Raw genomic sequence first — 27950 nt, forward strand, 5'->3', positions numbered from 1 at the left:
CTTGAATACACAGAGGGGTTTTGGGGAGGATTTGGGGGGGTGGGCCTTCGAAGCCTGCGCCTGGATTTCTGTTTTTTTTAAAGGGCCAGACATAACCCGACCTCATTTGGTCTGAACCATTTTCCTGCATTCACAGGTAACCTTAGAGCCCGTCACACAAACAATTCACCTTTCAACAGCAGCAACTTGCATTGATATAGCGCCTTTAATGTAGTAAAGGGCACTTCACAGGAGCGATTATCAAACAGAATTTGACACCGAGCCACATGAGGGGCTATCAGGGCAGGTGACCAAAAACTTGGTCCAAGAGGTAGGTTTTAAGGGGCGTCTTAAAGGAGGAAAGAGAGGCGGAGAGGTTTAGGGAGGGAGTTCCAGAGCTTGGGGCCCAGGCCACAGAAGGCACGGCCACCGATGGTTGAGCGATTGACATTGTAGATGTTCAGGAGGCCAGAATTAGAGGAGCGCAGAGATCTCAGGGGGTCGTGGGGCTGGAGGAGATTACAGAGATAGGGAGGGGCAAGGGCCATGGAGGGCTTTGAAAATAAGGATGAGAATTTTTAAATCGAGGCGTTGCCGGACCAGGAGCCAGCGTAGGTCGGCGAGCACAGGGTGTGATGGGTGAGCGGGACTGGGTGCGAGTTAGGACACGGGGCAGCGAGCACAGGGGGTGATGGGTGATGGGACTCGGTGAGAGTTAGGACACGGGGCAGCGAGCACAGGGTGTGATGGGTGAGCGGGACTGGGTGCGAGTTAGGACACGGGGCAGCGAGCACAGGGGGTGATGGGATTCGGTGAGAGTTAGGACATGGGGCAGCCGAGTTTTGGATGAGCTGAAGTTGATGGAGGGTGGGAGATGGGAGGCCGGCCAGGGGAGTGTTGGGATAGTAGAGTATCGCGGTATCTCTCAGCCCAAGGAGACAGGAAGACTGTCCAGTAGACAGCGCTCAGTCCCAGCGCACGCCCATCGGGGACACGCCTGACGCTGTGTGTTTGCTTCCTGCAGGAGGTGGAGCCTTGTTTGCCGGTGAACCTTTTCCCACTGAAGATTCTGGCCCTGAAGATCAAAGTCCGGGACAAAGAGCCCTTCATCGCCAACCTCAAGTCAGAACGGGACCTGTGGAAGGTGATTATCCGGGAGATGCGTGCAGGGTTGTTCCTGGCCGACAGGCACAAGGTGAGACTGGGGGCAGCTGAACTGTAACCTCCGACCGACCCACCCACCGGCAATTTCTCCTGTTGTATTCTGTGGAGTTTAGAAGAATGAGAGGCGATCTCGTTGAAACTTAAGTATTTTGAGGGGGATTGACGGGGTAGATGCAGGGAGGATGTTTCCCCCGGGCTGGGGAGTCTAGAACCAGGGGTCACAGTCTCAGGATAAGGGGTCGGCCATTTAGGACTGAGATGAGGAGAAACTTATTCACTCAGAGGGGGGTGAATCTTTGGAATTCTCTGCCCCAGAGGGCTGTGGAGGCTCAGTCGTTGAGTATATTCAAGACTGAGATCGATAGATTTTTGGGTATTGAGGATATGGGGATCGAGCGGGAAAGTGGAGTTGAGGTCGAAGATCAGCCATGATCTTATTGAATGGCGGAGCGGGCTCGAGGGGCTGAATGGCCGACTCCTGCTCCTAATTCTTATGTTCTTGTGTGTTGAATGATGTCCCCTGGCCAGTTATTTCCGATCTTTGTTTTATTTTAGGCGGGCCCCATTTCTGGGTGGCAGTGTCGTCTATGTCAAGGTTTGGGGAATCGCCAATCCTCCCAGAATCTCCCGAAATTAAAGATCAATCTCCCGCACACGCCTGCGAGCAATCCGGGAGAAATGTCTCCGGGATATTTCCTTCTCCCGTCTCTCTCGGCGCCTGGACTGGTGACCAACGGGGCGGGGCTATCTCGGACCTGAGATGCAGTGTGGGCCTCTGCACCGGATAGAGTGCTTTCTGGACTGCAGAGGATTATGGGTGTTGTGACCGCCATCATTGGCTGATGGACATATTGGGCGACCATTGGGGAGAGCGTCGGGGCCTGGGACGCGATGATCGGGCTCAGAGACAATCCCTGAGTCTTGTCCACCCCCCCAGCATTCTTAGCGGCCTGTCCCGGCCGGCAGGTCCCGACCCGTACAAACAACACCGGCAAGGGCCCAGCCCATCTCACAGTGGGGTAATGTAGGGCCAAAAAAACCCCAACTTCATCCCACCCTCTCCCTATACCCCACACAGCTCATCCAGCCAGTGTAACATAGAAACATAGAAAACAGGTGCAGGAGTCGGCCATTCAGCCCTTCGAGCCTGCACCACCATTCAATAAGATCATGGCTGATCATTCCCTCAGTACCCCTTTCCTGCTTTCTCTCCATACCCCTTGATCCCTTTAGCCGTAAGGGCCACATCTAACTTCCTTTTGAATATATTTAGTGAATTGGCCTCAACAACTTTCTGTGGTAGAGAATTCCACAGGTTCACCACTCTCTGGGTGAAGAAGTTTCTCCTCATCTCGGTCCCAAATGGCTTACCCCTTATCCTTAGACTGTGTCCCCTGGTTCTGGACTTCCCCAACATCGGGAACATTCTTCCTGCATCTAACCTGTCCAATCCCGTCAGAATTTTGGGACAGGGTTGGGGGGATTTGGCAAAGGATGTGAGTGTTCCCGTGACTTGTGGGGAGAGTGGGTCCCATCACCATGACACCAAACCTGTCCGGCCATTGGTTTGGGAATAACATTGGATTTCTCTCCCGGCAGAGTCACAATTCTTGCAAAGAACCTATTTTTTTCAACGAATAGAAGCAAGGCATTAGGCCCCGCCTCTCCAGGGAGCAGAAGATCTGGGGTGGGCGATTGCTGCAGAAGTGTGGGCGGGGCCTAACTGATGCTGGGAAGTAGCGACTGTGTCCAGGAATTTTACTTTATCCGTTCCTGGGATGTGGGCGTCGCTGGCAAGGCCGGCATTTATTGCCCATCCCTAATTGCCCCTCGAGAAGCCTCCTTGAATCGCTGCAGTCCGTGTGGTGAAGGTGCTCCCACAGTGCTGTTAGGGAGGGAGTTCCAGGATTGTGACCCAGCGACGATGAAGGAACGGCCGATATATTTCCCAGTCAGGATGGTGTGTGACTCGGAGATATAGCACATTATAACTGTGCTGTGCCACGGGAACATATTAAAGCATGTGACACCAACACTCAGTTTCACCTGAGTTTTTCGGGGGGGTGGGAGGGGGGAGGGGAAGGTCTGGAATTTCCGATTTGCACTGGGATTTGTTTCCTAATGTCTTCTCCTCCTCTCCTGACGGGGCTGGGAGCAATCGGCTATAGCTCACCACGCCTAACAGAGGACTCTCACAGGGCTATTGGGCCATGCAGACACTCCCTGGTGTTTAGACGAATGAGAGGTGATCTCATTGAAACATATAAGATTGAGAGGGTAGATGCAGGGAGGGTGTTTCCCCCCCGGGGCTGGGGAGACTAGAACCAGGGGTCACAGTCTCAGGATCAGGGGTCGGCCATTTAGGACTGAGATGAGGAGGAATTTCTTCGCTCAGAGGGTGGTGAACCTTTGGAATTGGGCTGTGGAGGTCAGTCGTTGAGTATATTCAAGACAGGGATCGATAGATTCTTGGGGGCCGAAATTGCCCCTCTCCTTAAGGCCTGTTACCCCCACAAATCGGCAGAGTGGAGTGGCCGCCAGCTTTTGGTGCAGTGGCCGCTGGGAGCCCAATTTCCCCCCCCCCCGAGGTTTCGCGGCGGTGCCTCGAACCCCCCCTCCCCCTTACCGATCAGCGGTAAGCCCACCATCACCATGCGCACCGCCGATCTACCACTCCCCCCGATGGCGACATTCCCCTCTGAACATCCTCGGCCTGCCTGGCGGGGCCAAAACCTGTTTCCCCGGCGGCCCAGTGAGGCTGCGGCCTTCTGCAGCGGTGGGGCGGTTTCCCTTAAAGGGGAGGGCGCACTGCCGCTGCCGCCATGTTGTTTTTTTGTCGGCCGACTGCTAGGTCGGGCCGACAATTATGTCCCCGGGTTCAGCCGGGCCGTCAGCAGGCAGCCTGCGCCCCCTCTTGGGCACCAGGCCGCTGGCCCGGCCGAGACCCACCCTGGTGGCCCAGTGGGCCGATGTTTAGTAACCGTGAAGGCGAGAGCCGTGGTGATATCACCGCGGCGGTGAATACGCATGCCCCCAGCTTCCGCCCCTCAGTTGCCGTCACCAGCCCCATTTACACCGACCGCCAGATCAAAAGCTGAACCGCAGTTTCGGTAAAGACCACCGGGCAGGGGGCAATTTGTATCCCTTGGAGTCCCAGGAAATCGAGGGATGTGGGGCTCGGGCGGGGAGGTGGAGCTGAGGCCGATGATCAGTCGAGATCTGATTGAATGGCGGAGCAGGCTCGAGGGGCCGAATGGCCGACTCCTGCTCCTATTTATTATGTGCTTACGCCAGCACTGAGCCTGGTCCTGTACCCGCCCCAACAGCCCCACACGTGCGCCTTGCAAGTCACAGTGACCCCCTCCCTAACCCCAGGGTGCTGAGGCCAAGCAGTAAGCTGGAGTGGCCCAGACCGTGGCCCATGCAACTCGGACAGCTCGCTAGCTCCTCCCAGTGGTGACTTCCTGCGCTCAGCTCTGATGGACCCAGGGTCCCCCAATCGATGTGGGGATTGATGGGTGCGCAGACGGGTGGGTGGTCCCGAGGCTGGGTCTTTGGGGGCCGTGCTGGGTCCGTTGCCTGATGAGATTCTTCCCTCTCTCCGTGCAGGATGCTCAGTACATTCAGCAGGCGCTCAACAACGTCCAGCTCATCAACACGTTGGCCAAGTGTAGGTTCTACCCGCGACCCATGACCCTCGCCGCCAAGCTGGCCTATCTCGACCAGACAGCCGGTGAAGGTAGGCTCGCTGACCGCGGCGGGTGTGGGGGGAGAGACTCGCATTTATGTAGCACCTATCACAGTCACCGTGGCTCTAACAGCCGCTCGGCCTGTGGGCCAGCACAGGTTGGTGCACCAGCTGTCAGCCGTGACCGCAAGCAGCGCGTCAACAGGGCGCACAGGCGCAAACGTCAAGCCCCACTGAACCCCACCCGCACTGTGGGCCCCGTGCATTGTCCCCAGGGCCCCGGAACCAGCCTCCGATGGCCGATCGCGGGGCCCAGCAGACCCAGACCGCTAACAGTGCTGTCTCTCACAGTCTGTCCGCCCGCATTGACCCCGCGATAATTAGCTGATGACCGTCAAACAGAGAAAGACTTCACTAGACTTGCATTTATATAGCGCCTTTCACAACTGCAGGACGCCCCAAAACGCTTTACAGCCAATGAATACTTTAAGAGCATAATCACTGTTGTAATGTCGGAAACGCGGCGGCCAATTTCCGCACAGCAAGCTCCCATAAACAGCAATGTGATAATGACCCGATAATCTGTTTTGGTGATGTTGGTTGAGGGATAAATATTTGCCAGAAGACCGGGGATAACTCCGCTCCTCTTCTTCCAATAGTGTTGTGGGATCTTTTACCTCCACCTGAGAGAGCAGACGGGGCTTCGGTATAATGTCTCATCTGAAAGACGGCACCTCTGACAGTGCGGGGCTCCCTCAGTACTGCCCCCCGACAGTGCGGCACTCCCTCAGTACTACCCCTCCGACAGTGCAGGGCTCCCTCAGTACTGCCCCTCCGACAGTGCAGCACTCCCTCAGTACTGCCCCTGCGACAGTGCGGCACTCCCTCAGTACTGCCCCTCCGACAGTGCGGGGCTCCCTCAGTACTGCCCCTGCGACAGTGCGGCACTCCCTCAGTACTGCCTCTCCGACAGTGCAGCGCTCCCTCAGTATTGCCTCTCCGACAGTGCAGCGCTCCCTCAGTACTGCCCCTCCGACAGTGCAGCACTCCCTCAGAACTGCCCCTCCGACAGTGCAGCGCTCCCTCAGTATTGCCTCTCCGACAGTGCAGCACTCCCTCAGTACTGCTCCTCCAACAGTGCAGCACTCCCTCAGTACTGCCCCTCCGACAGTGCAGCACTCCCTCAGTACTGCCCCTGCGACAGTGCGGTGCTCCCTCAGTACTGCACCAGCAGTGTCGGCCTGGATTCTGTGCTGAGTGGTACTGGGACCCTCTGACTCAGACCCACTTGGCCACGGCTGACACCATTCAGGTCGGGGTCCAGCTGTGTGGCTGGTTTGAGGAATTGCTGGCTTTGAGATCACCAAGCACCATCATCGCTGGGCTGGATACCACCTCTGGCCCTCAGTGCCAGGCCGCTGACTGGAACTCCTCCAGTCCTGGCACTGGGGCAAGGTTTGGGACGAGGGGATGAGGGGTCCTCGAGGCGGTGTTCACTTTATTCACAGTTGTGTCCTTTCTCCATCTCAGAGCCGCCCAGTGTGCCCACCATGACCTCAGATGCCCTGAAGCACACCCTCCACTTGTCTGATGCGAGCTCCACCTCCGACGCCGTGGATGTCCTGCTCTATGTACCCGGTAAGCTGCTGCCCAGTATCTCTCACGCCGCGTACAGGAGGTGGGATGCCCGGCTTGGGCCCAGCGGCACTCCCAGGAGAAGTGCTGGCCTCCTGCTCCGTCTCCCCTCACACTCTCCGCACTCCTCCGTGCACAAATTACGGGACGTTATTCTCTCAGACGTCCGCCTCGGGCGTATAGCTCGATGAAGGTCTTTGCCCCAAACAGCTTCTGCTGCTCAGAAGGGAAACAGGAGGCAAAAACAAGTGTTTCAACCCCTTGTGCCTGTTACACAGGAACAGGAGGAAGCCATTCAGCCCCTCGAGCCTGTTACACAGGAACAGGAGGAAGCCATTCAGCCCCTCGAGCCTGTTACACAGGAACAGGAGGAGGCCATTCAGCCCCTCGAGCCTGTTACACAGGAACAGGAGGAGACCCATTCAGCCCTTCGAGCCTGTTACACAGGAACAGGAGGAGGCCATTCAGCCCCTCGAGCCTGTTACACAGGAACAGGAGGAGGCCCATTCAGTCCCTCGAGCCTGTTACACAGGAACAGGAGGAGGCCCATTCAGCCCTTCGAGCCTGTTACACAGGAACAGGAGGAAGCCATTCAGCCCCTCAAGCCTGTTACACAGGAACAGGAGGAGGCCATTCAGCCCCTCGAGCCTGTTGCACAGGAACAGGAGGAGGCCATTCAGCCCCTCGAGCCTGCTACACAGGAACAGGAGGAGGCCCATTCAGCCCCTCGAGCCTGTTACACAGGAACAGGAGGAGGCCCATTCAGTCCCTCGAGCCTGTTACACAGGAACAGGAGGAGGCCCATTCAGCCCCTCGAGCCTGTTACACAGGAACAGGAGGAGGCCCATTCAGCCCCTCGAACCTGTTACACAGGAACAGGAGGAGGCCCATTCAGCCCCTCGAGCTTGTTACACAGGAACAGGAGGAGGCCATTCAACCCCTCGAGCCTGTTACACAGGAACAGGAGGAGGCCCATTCAGCCCCTCGAGCCTGTTACACAGGAACAGGAGGAGGCCCATTCAGCCCCTCGAGCCTGTTACACAGGAACAGGAGGAGGCCCATTCAGCCCCTCGAACCTGTTACACAGGAACAGGAGGAGACCCATTCAGCCCCTCGAACCTGCTCCGCCATTCAATCAGATCGTGGGTCATCTGTACCTCAATCCCATTTACCCTCCTTTGCTCCATATCCCCCTATACCCTTACCCAACAAACAACTGTCGATCTCAGCGCTGAAAGCTCCCATTGGCTCCACCATCCACAGCTTTCTGGGAGAGAGTTCCAGATTCCCAGCACCCTTTGTGTGAAGAAGTGCTTCCTGACATCACCCTGAACGGCCGGGCTCTAATGTTAAGGTTCTGCCCCTTGTTCTTGACTCCCCCCACCAGAGGGAATAGTTTCTCTCGATCCACCACATCACATCCTTTAATCATCTTAAACACCTCGATTACATCCCCCCTCGCCCTTCTACACTCGGAGAACACAAGCCCAGTCTGTGCAACCTGCCTGCCCTCGGGATTTAGAAACATAGAACATAGAAACATAGAAAATAGGTGCAGGAGTAGGCCATTCAGCCCTTCTAGCCTGCACCGCCATTCAATGAGTTCATGGCTGAACATGAAACTTCAGTACCCACTTCCTGCTTTCTCGCCATACCCCTTGATCCCCCTAGTAGTAAGGACTTCATCTAACTCCCTTTTGAATATATTTAGTGAATTGGCCTCAACAACTTTCTGTGGTAGAGAATTCCACAGGTTCACCACTCTCTGGGTGAAGAAGTTTCTCCTCATCTCGGTCCTAAATGGCTTACCCCTTATCCTTAGACTGTGACCCCTGGTTCTGGACTTCCCCAACATTGGGAACATTCTTCCTGCATCTAACCTGTCTAAACCCGTCAGAATTTTAAACGTTTCTATGAGGTCCCCTCTCATTCTTCTGAATTCCAGTGAATACAAGCCCAGTTGATTCAGTCTTTCTTGATAGGTCAGTCCCACCATCCCGGGAATCAGTCTGGTGAACCTTCGCTGCACTCCCTCAATAACAAGAATGTCCTTCCTCAAGTTAGGAGACCAAAACTGTACACAATACTCCAGGTGTGGCCTCACCAAGGCCCTGTACAACTGTAGCAACACCTCCCTGCCCCTGTACTCAAATCCCCTCGCTATGAAGGCCAACATGCCATTTGCTTTCTTAACCGCCTGCTGTACCTGCATGCCAACCTTCAATGACTGATGTACCATGACACCCAGGTCTTGTTGCACCTCCCCTTTTCCTAATCTGTCACCATTCAGATAATAGTCTGTCTCTCTGTTTTTACCACCAAAGTGGATAACCTCACATTTATCCACATTATACTTCATCTGCCATGCATTTGCCCACTCACCTAACCTATCCAAGTCACTCTGCAGCCTCACAGCATCCTCCTCGCAGCTCACACTGCCACCCAACTTAGTGTCATCCGCAAATTTGGAGATACTACATTTAATCCCCTCATCTAAATCATTAATGTACAATGTAAACAGCTGGGGCCCCAGCACAGAACCTTGCGGTACCCCACTAGTCACTGCCTGCCATTCTGAAAAGTACCCATTTACTCCTACTCTTTGCTTCCTGTCTGCCAACCAGTTCTCAATCCATGTCAGCACACTACCCCCAATCCCATGTGCTTTAACTTTGCACATTAATCTCTTGTGTGGGACCTTGTCGAAAGCCTTCTGAAAGTCCAAATATACCACATCAACTGGTTCTCCTTTGTCCACTTTACTGGAAACATCCTCAAAAAATTCCAGAAGATTTGTCAAGCATGATTTCCCTTTCATAAATCCATGCTGACTTGGACCTATCATGTTACCTCTTTCCAAATGCACTGCTATGACATCCTTAATAATTGATTCCATCATTTTACTCACTACCGATGTCAGACTGACCGGTCTATAATTCCCTGTTTTCTCTCTCCCTCCTTTTTTAAAAAGTGGGGTTACATTGGCTACCCTCCACTCCATAGGAACTGATCCAGAGTCAATGGAATGTTGGAAAATGACTGTCAATGCATCCACTATTTCCAAGGCCACCTCCTTAAGTACTCTGGGATGCAGTCCATCAGGCCCTGGGGATTTATCGGCCTTCAATCCCATCAATTTCCCCAACACAATTTCCCGACTAATAATGATTTCCCTCGGTTCCTCCTCCTTACTAGACCCTCTGACCCCTTTTATATCCGGAAGGTTGTTTGTGTCCTCCTCAGTGAATACCGAACCAAAGTACTTGTTCAATTGGTCCGCCATTTCTTTGTTCCCCGTTAAGACTTCCCCTGATTCTGACTGCAGGGGACCTACGTTTGTCTTTACGAACCTTTTTCTCTTTACATACCTATAGAAACTTTTGCAATCCGTCTTAATGTTCCCTGCAAGCTTCTTCTCGTACTCCATTTTCCCTGCCCTAATCAAACCCTTTGTCCTCCTCTGCTGAGTTCTAAATTTCTCCCAGTCCCCAGGTTCGCTGCTATTTCTGGCCAATTTGTATGCCACTTCCTTGGCTTTAATACTATCCCTGATTTCCGTTGATAGCCACGGAGTCAGTCTGGGGAATCTGGGCTGCTCCCCCTCCGAGGCCGATATACCCTCCCTGAGGGGTGGGGGGGGTGGGCAGGACTGGACGCAGTGTCCCGGGGGGGGGGGGGCCAGAACTGGACGCAGTGTCCCGGGGGGGGGGGGGGGGGGGGGGGGCAGGACTGGACGCAGTGTCCCGGGGGGGGGGGTGGTGGGGGGCAGGACTGGACGCAGTGTCCCGGGGGGGCGGTGGGGGGCAGGACTGGACGCAGTGTCCCGGGGGGGGTGGGGGGCAGGACTGGACACAGTGTCCCGGGGGGGGGGCCCAGAACTGGACGCAGTGTCCCGGGGGGATGGGCAATACTGAGGGAGCACTGCACTGTCGGAGGGGCAGTACTGAGGGAGTGCCGCACTGTCGGAGGGGCAGTACTGAGGGAGTGCCGCACTGTCGGAGGGGCAGTACTGTGGGAGTGCTGCACTGTCGGAGGGGCAGTACTGAGGGAGTGCTGCACTGTCGGAGGGGCAGTACTGAGGGAGTGCTGCACTGTCGGAGGGGCAGTACTGAGGGAGTGCTGCACTGTCGGAGGGGCAGTACTGAGGGAGTGCTGCACTGTACTGCACAAACTTAGGTCCCCTGCAGTCAGAATCAGGGGAAGTCTTAACGGGGAACAAAGAAATGGCAGACCAATTGAACAAGTACTTTGGTTCGGTATTCACTAAGGAGGACACAAACAACCTTCCGGATATAAAAGGGGTCAGAGGGTCTAGTAAGGAGGAGGAACTGAGGGAAATCCTTATTAGTCGGGAAATTGTGTTGGGGAAATTGATGGGATTGAAGGCCGATAAATCCCCAGGGTCTGATGGACTGCATCCCAGAGTACTTAAGGAAGTGGCCTTGGAAATAGCGGATGCATTGACAATCATTTTCCAACATTCCATTGACTCTGGATCAGTTCCTATGGGGTGGAGGGTAGCCAATGTAACCCCACTTTTTAAAAAAGGAGGGAGAGGGAAAACAGGGAATTATAGACCGGTCAGTCTGACATCGGTAGTGGGTAAAATGATGGAATCAATTATTAAGGATGTCATAGCAGCGCATTTGGAAAGAGGTGACATGATAGGTCCAAGTCAGCATGGATTTGTGAAAGGGAAATCATGCTTGACAAATCTTCTGGAATTTTTTGAGGATGTTTCCAGTAGAGTGGACAAGGGAGAACCAGTTGATGTGGTGTATTTGGACTTTCAGAAGGCTTTCGACAAGGTCCCACACAAGAGATTAATGTGCAAAGTTAAAGCACATGGGATTGGGGATAGTGTGCTGACATGGATTGAGAACTGGTTGGCAGACAGGAAGCAAAGAGTAGGAGTAAATGGGTACTTTTCAGAATGGCAGGCATGACTAGTGGGGTACCGCAAGGTTCTGTGCTGGGGCCCCAGCTGTTTACACTGTACATTAATGATTTAGACGAGGGGATTAAATGTAGTATCTCCAAATTTGCGGATGACACTAAGTTGGGTGGCAGTGTGAGCTGCGAGGAGGATGCTGTGAGGCTGCAGAGTGACTTGGATAGGTTAGGTGAGTGGGCAAATGCATGGTAGATGAAGTATAATGTGGATTAATGTGAGGTTATCCACTTTGGTGGTAAAAACAGAGAGACAGACTATTATCTGAATGGTGACAGATTAGGAAAAGGGGAGGTGCAACAAGACCTGGGTGTCATGGTACATCAGTCATTGAAGGTTGGCATGCAGGTACAGCAGGCGGTTAAGAAAGCAAATGGCATGTTGGCCTTCATAGCGAGGGGATCTGAGTACAGGGGCAACGAGGTGTTACTGCAGTTGTACAGGGCCTTGGTGAGGCCACACCTGGAGTATTGTGTACAGTTTTGGTCTCCTAACTTGAGGAAGGACATTCTTGTGATTGAGGGAGTGCAGCGAAGGTTCACCAGACTGATTCCCGGGATGATGGGACTGACATATCAAGAAAGACTGGATCAACTGGGCTTGTATTCACTGGAGTTCAGAAGAATGAGAGGGGATCTCATAGAAACGTTTAAAATTCTGACGGGTTTAGACAGGGTAGATGCAGGAAGAATGTTCCCAATGTTGGGGAAGTCCAGAACCAGGGGTCACAGTCTAAGGATAAGGGGTAAGCCATTTAGGACCGAGATGAGGAGAAACTTCTTCACCCAGAGAGTTGTGAACCTGTGGAATTCTCTACCACAGGAAGTTGTTGAGGCCAATTCACTAAATATATTCAAAAAGGAGTTAGATGTAGTCCTTACTACTCGGGGGATCAAGGGGTATGGCGAGAAAGCAGGAATGGGGTACTGAAGTTGCATGTTCAGCCATGAACTCATTGGATAACGATGCAGGCTCGAAGGGCCGAATGGCCTACTCCTGCACCTATTTTCTATGTTTCTATGTTTCTATGTCGGAGGGGCAGTACTGAGGGAGCGCTGCACTGTCGGAGGGGCAGTACTGAGGGAGCGCTGCACTGTCGGAGGGGCAGTACTGAGGGAGTGCCGCACTGTCGGAGGGGCAGTACTGAGGGAGTGCCTCACTGTCGGAGGGGCAGTACTGAGGGAGTGCCGCACTGTCGGAGGGGCAGTACTGAGGGAGTGCCGCACTGTCGGAGGGGCAGTACTGAGGGAGTGCCGCACTGTCGGAGGGGCAGTACTGAGGGAGTGCTGCACTGTCGGAGGGACAGTACTGAGGGAGCACCGCATTGTCGGATGGGCAGTACCGAGGAGGCCCCGCACTGTCGGAGGGGAAGTATTGAGGGAGTGCTGTACTGTTGGAGGGGCAGTACTGAGGGAGCCCCGCACTGTTGGAGGGGCAGTATTGAGGGAGTGCTGTACTGTTGGAGGGGCAGTACTGAGGGAGCCCCGCACTGTCGGAGGGGAAGTATTGAGGGAGTGCTGTACTGTTGGAGGGGCAGTACTGAGGGAGTGCCTCACTGTCGGAGGGGCAGTACTGAGGGAACGCTGCACTGTCGAAAGTGTTGTCTTTCGGATGCGATGTTAAACCGAGGCCCCGTCTGCTCCCTCAGGTGGTTGTAAATAATCTCATGGCCACTATTTTGAGGAAGATCGGGGGAGTTTACGCTGGTGTCGTGGCCAATATTCAAGCCGTGCGTGTCTCCTCCTTCTGCTGTGACTTGGATCCTCCACCGTCCATCAACTAAAGCTCGTCCAAAACTCTGCTGCCCCCGTGTCCTAACGCACCGAGTCCCGCTCACCCATCACCCCCTGTGCTCACTGCCCCGTGTCCTAACTCGCACCGAGTCCCGCTCACCCATCACCCCCTGTGCTCACTGCCCCGTGTCCTAACTCGCACCGAGTCCCACTCACCCATCAACCCCTGTGCTCACTGCCCCCGTGTCCTAACTCACACCGAGTCCCACTCACCCATCACCCCCTGTGCTCACTGACCCGTGTCCTAACTCACACCGTCCCACTCACCCATCACCCCCTGTGCTCACTGCCCCGTGTCCTAACTCACACCCAGTCCCGCTCACCCATCACCCCCTGTGCTCACTGCCCCGTGTCCTAACTCACACCCAGTCCCGCTCACCCATCACCCCCTGTGCTCACTGCCCCGTGTCCTAACTCACACCCAGTCCCACTCACCCATCACCCCCTGTGCTCACTGCCCCGTGTCCTAACTCACACCCAGTCCCACTCACCCATCACCCCCTGTGCTCACTGCCCCGTGTCCTAACTCACACCCAGTCCCGCTCACCCATCACCCCCTGTGCTCACTGCCCCGTGTCCTAACTCACACCCAGTCCCACTCACCCATCACCCCCTGTGCTCGCTGCCTCCGTGTCCTAACTCACACCCAGTCCCGCTCACCCATCACCCCCTGTGCTCGCTGCCTCCGTGTCCTAACTCACACCCAGTCCCACTCACCCATCACCCCCTGTGCTCGCTGCCTCCGTGTCCTAACTCACACCCAGTCCCGCTCACCCATCACCCCCTGTGCTCACTGCCCCGTGTCCTAACTCACACCCAGTCCCGCTCACCCATCACCCCCTGTGCTCACTGCCCCGTGTCCTAACTCACACCCAGTCCCACTCACCCATCACCCCCTGTGCTCACTGCCCCGTGTCCTAACTCACACCCAGTCCCACTCACCCATCACCCCCTGTGCTCACTGCCCCGTGTCCTAACTCACACCCAGTCCCGCTCACCCATCACCCCCTGTGCTCACTGCCCCGTGTCCTAACTCACACCCAGTCCCACTCACCCATCACCCCCTGTGCTCACTGCCCCGTGTCCTAACTCACACCCAGTCCCGCTCACCCATCACCCCCTGTGCTCACTGCCCCGTGTCCTAACTCACACCCAGTCCCGCTCACCCATCACCCCCTGTGCTCACTGCCCCGTGTCCTAACTCACACCCAGTCCCGCTCACCCATCACCCCTGTGCTCACTGCCCCGTGTCCTAACTCACACCCAGTCCCGCTCACCCATCACCCCTGTGCTCACTGCCCCGTGTCCTAACTCACACCCAGTCCCACTCACCCATCACCCCCTGTGCTCACTGCCCCGTGTCCTAACTCACACCCAGTCCCGCTCACCCATCACCCCCTGTGCTCACTGCCCCGTGTCCTAACTCACACCCAGTCCCACTCACCCATCACCCCCTGTGCTCACTGCCCCGTGTCCTAACTCACACCCAGTCCCGCTCACCCATCACCCCCTGTGCTCACTGCCCCGTGTCCTAACTCACACCCAGTCCCGCTCACCCATCACCCCCTGTGCTCACTGCCCCGTGTCCTAACTCACACCCAGTCCCGCTCACCCATCACCCCTGTGCTCACTGCCCCGTGTCCTAACTCACACCCAGTCCCGCTCACCCATCACCCCTGTGCTCACTGCCCCGTGTCCTAACTCACACCCAGTCCCGCTCACCCATCACCCCTGTGCTCACTGCCCCGTGTCCTAACTCACACCCAGTCCCGCTCACCCATCACCCTCTGTGCTCACTGCCCCGTGTCCTAACTCACACCCAGTCCCGCTCACCCATCACCCCCTGTGCTCAATGCCCCGTGTCCTAACTCACACCCAGTCCCGCTCACCCATCACCCTCTGTGCTCACTGCCCCGTGTCCTAACTCACGCCCAGTCCCGCTCACCCATCACCCCCTGTGCTCACTGCCCCGTGTCCTAACTCACACCCAGTCCCGCTCACCCATCACCCCTGTGCTCACTGCCCCGTGTCCTAACTCACACCCAGTCCCGCTCACCCATCACCCTCTGTGCTCACTGCCCCGTGTCCTAACTCACACCCAGTCCCGCTCACCCATCACCCCCTGTGCTCACTGCCCCGTGTCCTAACTCACACCCAGTCCCACTCACCCATCACCCCCTGTGCTCACTGCCCCGTGTCCTAACTCACACCCAGTCCCGCTCACCCATCACCCCCTGTGCTCACTGCCCCGTGTCCTAACTCACACCCAGTCCCGCTCACCCATCACCCCCTGTGCTCACTGCCCCGTGTCCTAACTCACACCCAGTCCCGCTCACCCATCACCCTCTGTGTTCACTGCCCCGTGTCCTAACTCACACCCAGTCCCGCTCACCCATCACCCCCTGTGCTCACTGCCCCGTGTCCTAACTCACACCCAGTCCCGCTCACCCATCACCCTCTGTGCTCACTGCCCCGTGTCCTAACTCACACCCAGTCCCGCTCACCCATCACCCCCTGTGCTCACTGCCCCGTGTCCTAACTCACACCCAGTCCCGCTCACCCATCACCCCTGTGCTCACTGCCCCGTGTCCTAACTCACACCCAGTCCCGCTCACCCATCACCCTCTGTGCTCACTGCCCCGTGTCCTAACTCACACCCAGTCCCGCTCACCCATCACCCCCTGTGCTCACTGCCCCGTGTCCTAACTCACACCCAGTCCCGCTCACCCATCACCCCTGTGCTCACTGCCCCGTGTCCTAACTCACACCCAGTCCCGCTCACCCATCACCCCTGTGCTCACTGCCCCGTGTCCTAACTCACACCGAGTCCCACTCACCCATCACCCCCTGTGCTCACTGCCCCGTGTCCTAACTCACACCCAGTCCCACTCACCCATCACCCCCTGTGCTCACTGCCCCGTGTCCTAACTCACACCCAGTCCCACTCACCCATCACCCCCTGTGCTCACTGCCCTGTGTCCTAACTCACACCCAGTCCCACTCACCCATCACCCCCTGTGCTCACTGCCCCGTGTCCTAACTCACACCCAGTCCCACTCACCCATCACCCCCTGTGCTCACTGACCCTGTGTCCTAACTCACACCCAGTCCCACTCACCCATCACCCCCTGTGCTCACTGCCCCGTGCCGTAACTCGCACCGAGTCCCACTCACCCATCACCCCCTGTGCTCACTGCCCCGTGTCCTAACTCGCACCGAGTCCCGCTCACCCATCACCCCCTGTGCTCACTGCCCCGTGTCCTAACTCACACCCAGTCCCGCTCACCCATCACCCCTGTGCTCACTGCCCCGTGTCCTAACTCACACCCAGTCCCGCTCACCCATCACCCTCTGTGCTCACTGCCCCGTGTCCTAACTCACACCAAGTCCCGCTCACCCATCACCCCCTGTGCTCACTGCCCCGTGTCCTAACTCACACCCAGTCCCGCTCACCCATCACCCCTGTGCTCACTGCCCCGTGTCCTAACTCACACCCAGTCCCGCTCACCCATCACCCCTGTGCTCACTGCCCCGTGTCCTAACTCACACCGAGTCCCACTCACCCATCACCCCCTGTGCTCACTGCCCCGTGTCCTAACTCACACCCAGTCCCACTCACCCATCACCCCCTGTGCTCACTGCCCCGTGTCCTAACTCACACCCAGTCCCACTCACCCATCACCCCCTGTGCTCACTGCCCTGTGTCCTAACTCACACCCAGTCCCACTCACCCATCACCCCCTGTGCTCACTGCCCCGTGTCCTAACTCACACCCAGTCCCACTCACCCATCACCCCCTGTGCTCACTGACCCTGTGTCCTAACTCACACCCAGTCCCACTCACCCATCACCCCCTGTGCTCACTGCCCCGTGCCGTAACTCGCACCGAGTCCCACTCACCCATCACCCCCTGTGCTCACTGCCCCGTGTCCTAACTCGCACCGAGTCCCGCTCACCCATCACCCCCTGTGCTCACTGACCCCGTGTCCTAACTCACACCCAGTCCCACTTACCCATCACCCCCTGTGCTCACTGCCCCGTGTCCTAACTCACACCGAGTCCCGCTCACCCATCACCCCCTGGGCTCGCTGACCCCGTGTCCTAACTCGCACCGAGTCCCACTCACCCATCACCCCCTGTGCTCATTGCCCTGTGTCCTAACTCACACCCAGTCCCACTCACCCATCACTCCCTGTGCTCATTGCCCTGTGTCCTAACTCACACCCAGTCCCACTCACCCATCACCCCCTGTGCTCATTGCCCCGTGTTCTAACTCGCACCCAGTCCCACTCACCCATCACCCCCTGTGCTCGCTGCCCCGTGTCCTAACTCGCACCAAGTCCCACTCACCCATCACCCCCTGTGCTCGCTGCCCCGTGTCCTAACTCACACCGAGTCCCACTCACCCATCACCCCCTGTGCTCGCTGCCAGTCCAACCACGCCTCGATATTAAAATGTTCATCCTTGTTTTCAATCTCTCCATATCGCTGTAACTCTGTAACCTTCAGTCCCACAGCCACCAATCCCCCCCACCGAGATCTCTGCGTTCCTCTAATTCTGGTCTCTTGAGCATCTACAATGTCAATCGCTCCACCATCGGTGGCTGTGCCTTCAGCTGCCTGGGCCCCAAGCTCTGGGACTCCCTCCCTAAACCTCTCTGCCTCGCTCTCCTCCGTTTGGATGCTCCTTAAAACCCACCTCTGTGACCGCGATCTGTCCTAATGCCTCCCTCCGCGGCTCGGTGTCAGACTTTGTTTTTCACGCTCCTGTGAAGCGCGTTAAAGGCGCTATATAAATGCAGGCTGTTGTTGATGTGGTGATGAAGCTGTGGCCTGTGCCCCCAGGGAACCTGGACCCGTGTGAGAGTGCGGACACCCACCCCAAGCTGTGGTGCGCGCTGAGCGACGGGCGTGTGCTGATGTTCAACGCCGCCACCTGGATCATGGAGCAGCTGCCCATCCAGGCCGGGCGCTCGAAGCTGGTGAGTGAGGTGGGGTGGGGGGGGAAGGCAGGAACCACACAGCCCGTGTACCCACCCCACCCCCCCCCGCACCCACCCCCCCCCCCCCCGCACCCCGATCCCCGCCTGGCATCTTTCACAAATGAGGAGAGACTGGATCGACTGGGCCTGTATTCACTGGAGTTTAGAAGGATGAGAGGGGACCTCATAGAAACATATAAAATTCTGACGGGATGGGACAGGTTAGATGCGGGAAGAATGTTCCCGATGTTAGGGAAGTCCAGAACCAGGGGCACAGTCTAAGGATAAGGGGTAAGCCATTTAGGACTGAGATGAGGAGAAACTTCTTCACCCAGAGAGTGGTGAACCTGTGGAATTCCCTGCCGCAGAGAGTTGTTGAGGCCAATTCATTGGATATATTCCAGAGGGAGTTAGATGTGACCCTTACGGCTAAAGGGATCAAGGGGTATGGAGAGAAAGCAGGAAAGGGGTACTGAGGGAATGATCAGCCATGAACTCATTGAATGGCGGTGCAGGCTCGAAGGGCCGAATGGCCTACTCCTGCACCTATTTTCTATGTAATCTCATCTCTTCGCAATACAGTCATTGGGCAGGACAGCACAGGAGGCCATTCGGCCCATCGAATCTGTGCCAGCTCTATCGACGCTGATCCAGTGCCCTCGCTCTTTCCCCGTGTCCCTGCAATATTTTCTCCTTTCAGTATTGATCCAATTCCCTTTTGAAGGCGACTATTGAATCTGCCTCCACCACCCTATCAGGCAGCACGTTCCAGATCATAACCACTCGTTGTGTGAGAACGTTTTTCCTTGTGTCGTCTCCGTTCTTTCACCAATCGTCTTAAACCTGTGTCCTCTGGTTACCCACCCTCCCATTATTGGAAGCAGTTTCTCCCTATTCACTCGACCTAAACCCCCTTGTGATTCGGAACATCTCGATCAAAGCTCTACCCAGCCTTCGCTGCTCCAAGGAGAACAATGCCAGTAACTGTCAGGCCTCCAGAGGTCAGAGATGTCAGTCATTGGGTTTGGGTGGAGAAGGTGTGAGTGGGATCCCCACTGTCTACGTCCCTCACTCCTGCCCCTCCCAGCTCCCTCGCACATTAAGTGTGACACAGCAGGAAAGGCCACTTGGCCCCACTGTTACCCGTGCCGGGGTTTATGCTCCACACCAGCTCCCTCCCACCCCTCTCCGTCTCACCCCATCACCATATCCCTCTATTCCTTTCTCCCTCATGTGTTTATCTTAAATGCATCGATACTATTCGCCTCAACCCCTCCCTAGTTTTGGTCTCCCACACAAATCGGAACAGCTTCTCGATGTCTAACCTATCCAACCCCATAATTGTAAAGACTTCTATTCGGTAAGGACAGAAAATACTTACTTATCACCAATGCCACGAGACCGCAGAGGCATAAATGTATCACCTTCGCCGCGGGCAGGGAAGTATCGGAGCCTGTTGCAGCCCCTCAGGCTCGGTACACAACTGTACGAGAATGAGGGGCTGGAGAAGGGTAACAGTTCCTCGAGCATGCCCCGAGGATCAGTTGGATCCTGACAGAAGCCAAGGAGGAGCGGCCCAATGCCCAGTACCTGATACCTTCTCTCCCTTTCTCTCCTGGCGCAGCACTGCATCATTGGCATCGGCCACGAGCAGGTCTGGCTCGGATCCGAGGATTCGTTCATTTACATCATTGACGCAGTGGCCATGACCTGCAAGAAGCGGCTGATGGGACATCGCAACCAGGTGTCCGACATGATCCAGGAGCAGGTGGAGAAGAACGGGGAGAAAACCAGGTGATTCCCCCCAAACCCCCACCCGATCCTGACCCCTGACCCCAACCCCAACTCCAACCCGATCCCAACCCACCCACCCCAAACCCCCAACCCCCCCACCCCCAACCCCCGACTCCAACTCTGACCCCTGACCCCAACCCCAACTCCAACCCGACCCCAACCCCCCCCACCCCGAACCCCGAACCCAACCCCTGACCCCACCCCCCCGCCTCGAACCGCAACCCCAAACCCCCACCCCAACCCCAACTCCAACCCGACCCCCCCAACCCCCAACCCAACCCCTGACCCCATCCCCCCGACTCCAACTCTGACCCCTGACCCCAACCCCAATTCCAACCCACAACCCCAACCCCTGTCTCCACCCCAAATCCCGAACTCCAAACCCCAACCCGACCCCCGACCCCAACCCCTCATCCCTGTAACACCAGTGCACGATCTTCATTCACTAAAGTGAAGATCGAAACTGACACACTCACACTGACACACTCACTGACACACACTCACTGAAACACTTACAGACACACTCACGAACACACTCATGGGCACACTCATGGACACACTCATGGACACACTCACTGACACACACACTGGCACACACACACTGACACACACACACACACTGACACACACACTGACACGCACTGACACACTCACGGACACACACACTGACACACACACTGACACGCACACACTGACACACACACACAGTGACACACTCACTGACACACTCATGGACACACTCACTGAAACACTCACTGACACACTCACTGACACTCATACACACAAACACACACACTGACAGACACACTGACACTCACACTGACACACTCACGGACACACACACTGACACGCTCACTGACACGCACACACTGACACACACACACTGACACACACACTGACACACTCACTGACATACACACTGACACACTCACGGACACACACACTGACACACACACTGACACGCACACACTGACACACACACACTGACACACTCACTGACACACTCACTGACACACACACTGACATACACACTGACACACACACTGACACACTCACTGACACACACACTGACACACTCACTGAAGCACACACTGAAGCACACACGGACACACTCATTGACACCCTCATTGACACACTCACTGACACATTCACGTGGACACATTCACTGACACACACACAGACACGCGCACGCTGGCACACTCACTGACACGCACACATTGACACACACGCTGACACACTCACTGACACACTCACTGAAACACTCACTGACACACTCACTGACACACTCACTGACACACTCACTGACACACTCACTGAAACACTCACTGACACACTCACTGACACTCATACACACAAACACACACACTGACAAACACATTCACTGAAACACACACTGACATACACTGACACACACACACTGGCACACACACTGACACACTCACTGGCACACTCGCTGACACACTCACTGAAACACACACACTAACACACACACTAACACACACACTAACACTCATACACACTGACACACACACTGACAAACACACTCACTGAAACACACACTGACACACTCACTGAAACACGCACTGACACACAAAGACTGACACACACACTGACACACACACACTGACACACACACACTGACACACACACACTGACACACTCACGGACACACTCATGGACAGACTCACGGAAACACTCACTGACACACACACATGGACACACTCATGGGCAGACTCACGGAAACACTCACTGACACACACACGGATGCACTCACTACACACACACTGACACACTCACTACACACACACTGACACACACAGTGACACACTCACTGAAACACACACACTGACACACTCACTGACACACACACTGACACACACACACTAACACACACACTAACACACACACTCACTGAAACACACAGTGACACACACAGTGACACACTCACTGAAACACACACTGACACACACAAACTGACACACACTGACACACACACTGACACACTCACGGACACACACACTGACACACACACTGACACACTCACGGACACACTCACTCACTGACACACTTGCGGACACGCTCGCAGACACACTCACTCGCTGACACACTCGCTGACACACTCACTGACACACACACACTGACACACACACACTGACACACACACACTGACACACTCACGGACAGACTCACGGAAACACTCACTGACACACACACACGGACACACTCACTACACACACACTGACACACACAGTGACACACTCACTGAAACACACACACTGACACACTCACTGACACACACACTGACACACACACACTAACACACACACTCACTGAAACACACAGTGACACATACAGTGACACACTCACTGAAACACACACTGACACACTCAATGACACACTCACGGCCACACACACTGACACACACACACACTCACAGACACACTCACTCACTGACACACTCGCGGACACGCTCGCAGACACACTCACTCGCTGATACACTCGCTGACACACTCACTGACACACACACTGACACACACACACTGACACACACACTGACACACTCACGGACACACTCACGGACAGACTCACGGAAACACTCACTGACACACACACTAACACACACACTGACACATACACTCACTGAAAAACACAGTGACACACACAGTGACACACACAGTGGCACACTCACTGACATACACAAACTGACACACACAAACTGACACACACTCACTGACACACTCGCGGACACACTCACTCGGTGACACACTTGCGGACACGCTCACAGACACACTCACTCACTGACACACTCACTCACTGACACACTTACTGACACACTCACTCGCTGACACACTCACTGACATGCTCGCGGACACACTCACTGACACACTCACTCGCTGACACACTCGCTGACACACTCACTTACACACTCACTCGCATACGCACTCACACTGGCATATTCACTGGCCCACTCGCAGGCACACTCACTCACACACTCACTTACACGCTCACCAATACAGTCACTTACACACTCGCACTGATGCACTCACTGACACACTCATTGGCACACTCACACGGACACACTCATTGACACATTCACTGACACACTCACTGACATACACACTGACACACTCACTGACATACACACTGACACACTCACTGACACACGCTTACTGACACACGCTCACTGACACACACACACTGACACACACTGACACATACACACTGACACACACACACTGACACACTCACATGCACACTCACTGAAACACTCACTGAAACACTCACTGACACACACAGTGACACGCTCACTGAAACACACACACTGACACACTCACTGACACACTCACTCACTGACACACTCACTCACTGACACGCTCGTAGACACACTCACTTGCGCACTCACTGACACGCACACATTGACACACACGCTGACACACTCACTGACACACTCACTGAAACACACACTGACACACTCACTGACACTCATACACACACTGACAAACACACTCACTGAAACACACACTGACACACACACACTGACACACACACTGACACACACACTGACACACACACACTGACACACTCACTGACACACACACTGACACACACACTGACATACACACTGACACACTCACTGAAGCACACACTGAAGCACACACTGACACACTTACTGACACACGCTCACTGACACACACACATTGACACACTCACTGACACACACACACTGACACACACACACTGACACACTCACTGACACACTCACTGACACACACACTGACACACACACTGACACACACTGACACATACACACTGACACACACACACTGACACACTCACATACACACTCACTGAAACACTCACTGAAACACTCACTGAAACACTCACTGACACACACAGTGACACACTCACTGAAACAGACACACTGACACGCTCACTGACACACACTCACTGACACACTCACTCACTGACACACTCACTCACTGACACGCTCATAGATACACTCACTCGCGCACTTACTCACACACTCACTCTCACACACACTCACACACACACTCACACTGACACACTCACACTGACCCATTCGCTTACACGCTCACTGATACACTCACTTACACACTCACACTGACACACTCACCGACACACTCACTCATTGACACACTTATTGGCACATACACTCACTGACACACTCATTGGCACACTCACACAGACACACTCATTGACACCCTCATTGACACACTCATTGGCACATTCACGTGGACACATTCACTGACACACACACAGACACGCGCACGCTGGCACACTCACTGACACGCACACATTGACATACACGCTGACACACTCACTGACACACTCACTGACACTCATACACACAAACACACACACTGACAAACACACTCACTGAAACACACACTGACATACACTGACACACACACACTGACACACACACTAACACACTCACTGGCACACTCGCTGACACACTCACTGAAACACACACACTAACACACACACTAACACACACACTAACACACACACTGACACTCATACATACTGACACACACACTGACAAACACACTCACTGAAACACACACTGACACACTCACTGAAACACGCACTGACACACACACTGACACACACATACTGACACACTCACGGACACACTCATGGACAGACTCACGGAAACACTCACTGACACACACACACGGACACACTCACTACACACACTGACACACACAGTGACACACTCACTGAAACACACACACTGACACACACACTGACACACACACACTAACACACACACTGACACACACACTCACTGAAACACACAGTGACACATACAGTGACACACTCACTGAAACACACACTGACACACTCAATGACACACTCACGGACACACACACTGACACACACACACTGACACACTCACAGACACACTCACTCACTGACACACTCGCGGACACGCTCGCAGACACACTCACTCGCTGACACACTCGTTGACACACTCACTGACACACACACTGACACACACACACTGACACACTCACGGACACACTCACGGACACACTCACGGACAGACTCACGGAAACACTCACTGACACACACACTAACACACACACTGACACATACACTCACTGAAACACACAGTGACACACACAGTGACACACACAGTGGCACACTCACTGACATACACAAACTGACACACACAAACTGACACACACTCACTGACACACTCGCGGACACGCTCACAGACACACTCACTCACTGACACACTCACTCACTGACACACTTACTGACACACTCACTCGCTGACACACTCACTGACATGCTCGCGGACACACTCACTGACACACTCACTCACTTACACACTCACTCGCATACTCACTCACACTGGCATACTCACTGGCCCACTCGCAGGCACACTCACTCACACACTCACTTACACGCTCACCAATACACTCACTTACACACTCACACTGCTGCACTCACTGACACACTCATTGGCACACTCACACGGACACACTCATTGACACACTCACTGACACATTCACATGGACACACACACAGACGCACGCTGACACACTCACTGGCACACACTCATTGGCACACTCACTGACACACACAGTGACACACACACACACTGACACACACACACTGACACACACACTGACACACACACATACTGACACACACACTGACACGCTCACTGACACATACACACACTCACTGACACACACACACAGTGACACACGCACACTGACACATTCACTGACACACTCACTGACACACACAGTGAAACACGCACACTGACATGCACACTGACATGCACACTGACACACACTCACTGACACGCACACTGACACACACACACTGACACACACACTGACACGCTCACTGACACACACACACACACACACACACACACACACACTCACTGACACGCTCACTGACACACACACAGTGACACACGCACACGACACACTCACTGACACACTCACTGACACACACAGTGAAACACGCACACTGACATGCACACTGACACGCACACTGACACACACTCACTGACACGCACACTGCCACACACACACACACACTGACACGCTCACTGACACACACACACACACACACACTCACTGACACACTCACTGACACACACACACAGTGACACACGCACACTGACACATTCACTGACACACTCACTGACACACACAGTGACACACGCATACTGACACGCACACTGACACACACACTGACACGCACACACACACACACTCACTGACACACACACTCACACACACACACACTCACACACACACACACTCACTGACACGCACACACACGCACACACACACACTCACACGCACACATACACACTGACACACACACTGACACACGCACACACACACACACATACTCACACAGACACACACACACTGGCACACTCACACACACACACACACACTGACACACGGGCAATGTATGAAGTCCTTTGCCAGTTTGCTCTTTCCCCCCAGTCAGATCTACTCCTGTAGCCTGGACGGGGCCATCATCCTGTGGGACCCGGTGCAGATGGTGCTGAAGAGCCAGTTCCAGTTGCCACAATGTTGGCGGCTCACGGCCATCGCTCTCCATCACGACCGGATCTGGTGCTGTGAGTACGTCTCGAGCGGGGCATTGGGGAGGGGGGTGTGATTGAAGGACGGAGAGTCTGTGTGCAGAGAATCCTCTCCATCGGGCACTGCAGCTTGATGCTAACCCGCGCATTTAGTCAATTTATTGCAGAAACACGAGGCCACTCATTGACCTGCAGGTTCCCAAACGCTTTGTTCCCCCAGTTGTCCCCCATGCTGAGGGCACTGAAGGGGCTGAAATTGCCCTTTTAGCGACGTCCATTAGCGCCTCCGGGATTGGGCGGGTTTTGCGGAGGCGGTACAGGGTAGTGCGCCGATGATGTCATCGTCGTACACATCGCCCGCTTACCGCCCCGGAAGTGAAATCGCCCCGTGCAACCTACCTTCGCGTCTGGCAATGACAACGGCGGCTCGAGTCGGGAACCAGATGTGCCAGCGCTATTTAAAGGCGCCATCTTAGAAGGTTTCTTCTGTCGGCCATTACTTATTTCTGGTTTCCAACAGTTAGGCTGGCGGGCCGATAGCAGCGATGTCTTTGCTCAAAGATTGTTCTGCCTCCTACTTTTTCCCCTGTATCACTCATGGCACTTTCCATAATCTACCATTTCTGTCGCTTCATGGGGGCTGTGCTGGCATCGACCGCCTGCTCCGACTTCACCGTCACAGGATGCTACGGCAAAGACAAAGGCATCACCGATTACAGAGAGAGAGGCATCGAGAGGGGGTGAGAGAAAGGGTATGTCAAAGAGAGGGAGCACCACAGGGAGCGGCCACAGGGAGAGGGGAGAGGGAGAGGCCCCAGGGAGAGGGGAGAGGGAGAGGCCACAGGGAACACCACAGGGAGAGGGCCAGGGAGTGGCCCCAGGGAGCGGGGAGAGGGGAGCGGCCCAGGGAGAGGCCCCAGGGAGAGGGGAGAGGGAGAGGCCACAAGGGAGCACCACAGGGAGAGGCCCAGGGAGTGGCCCAAGGGAGCGGCCCCAGGGAGAGGCCCCAGGGAGAGGGGAGAGGGAGAGGCCACAGGGAGCACCACAGGGAGAGGCCACAGGGAGAGGGGGGAGGGAGAGGCCCCAGGGAGAGGGGAGAGGGAGCGGCCCCAGGGAGAGGGGAGAGGGAGAGGCCACAGGGAGCACCAAGGGAGAGGCCCAGGGAGTGGCCCCAGGGAGAGGGGAGAGGGGAGCGGCCCCAGGGAGAGGGGAGAGGGAGAGGCCACAGGGAGCACCAAGGAAGAGGCCCAGGGAGTGGCCCCAAGGAGAGGCCCCAGGGAGCGGGGAGAGGGGAGTGGCCCCAGGGAGAGGGGAGAGGGGAGCGGCCCAGGGAGAGGGGAGAGGGAGAGACCCC

General features: G+C 55.4%; 1 protein-coding gene across 4 annotated transcripts in view; it reads left to right on the forward strand.

Annotated features, from left to right (window-relative positions):
• Nucleotides 1-27950, forward strand: part of LOC139277669 (DENN domain-containing protein 3-like) — a 202348-nt gene that overhangs the window by 144688 nt on the left and 29710 nt on the right. For 3 of the 4 annotated variants that reach the window (XM_070896461.1, XM_070896460.1, XM_070896462.1), the window contains exons 16-21: nucleotides 1004-1174; nucleotides 4753-4882; nucleotides 6362-6469; nucleotides 18056-18192; nucleotides 19817-19986; nucleotides 26496-26632. In XM_070896461.1, the coding sequence (XP_070752562.1) occupies nucleotides 1004-1174; nucleotides 4753-4882; nucleotides 6362-6469; nucleotides 18056-18192; nucleotides 19817-19986; nucleotides 26496-26632 (853 nt within the window). Of the gene's footprint in view, nucleotides 1-1003; nucleotides 1175-4752; nucleotides 4883-6361; nucleotides 6470-18055; nucleotides 18193-19816; nucleotides 19987-26495; nucleotides 26633-27950 lie in introns of those variants that run through there. The other variant, XM_070896463.1, reaches the window with a different exon arrangement.

This window comes from Pristiophorus japonicus, chromosome 12 (assembly GCF_044704955.1).
Source record: "Pristiophorus japonicus isolate sPriJap1 chromosome 12, sPriJap1.hap1, whole genome shotgun sequence".
Lineage (NCBI taxonomy): Eukaryota > Metazoa > Chordata > Chondrichthyes > Pristiophoridae > Pristiophorus > Pristiophorus japonicus.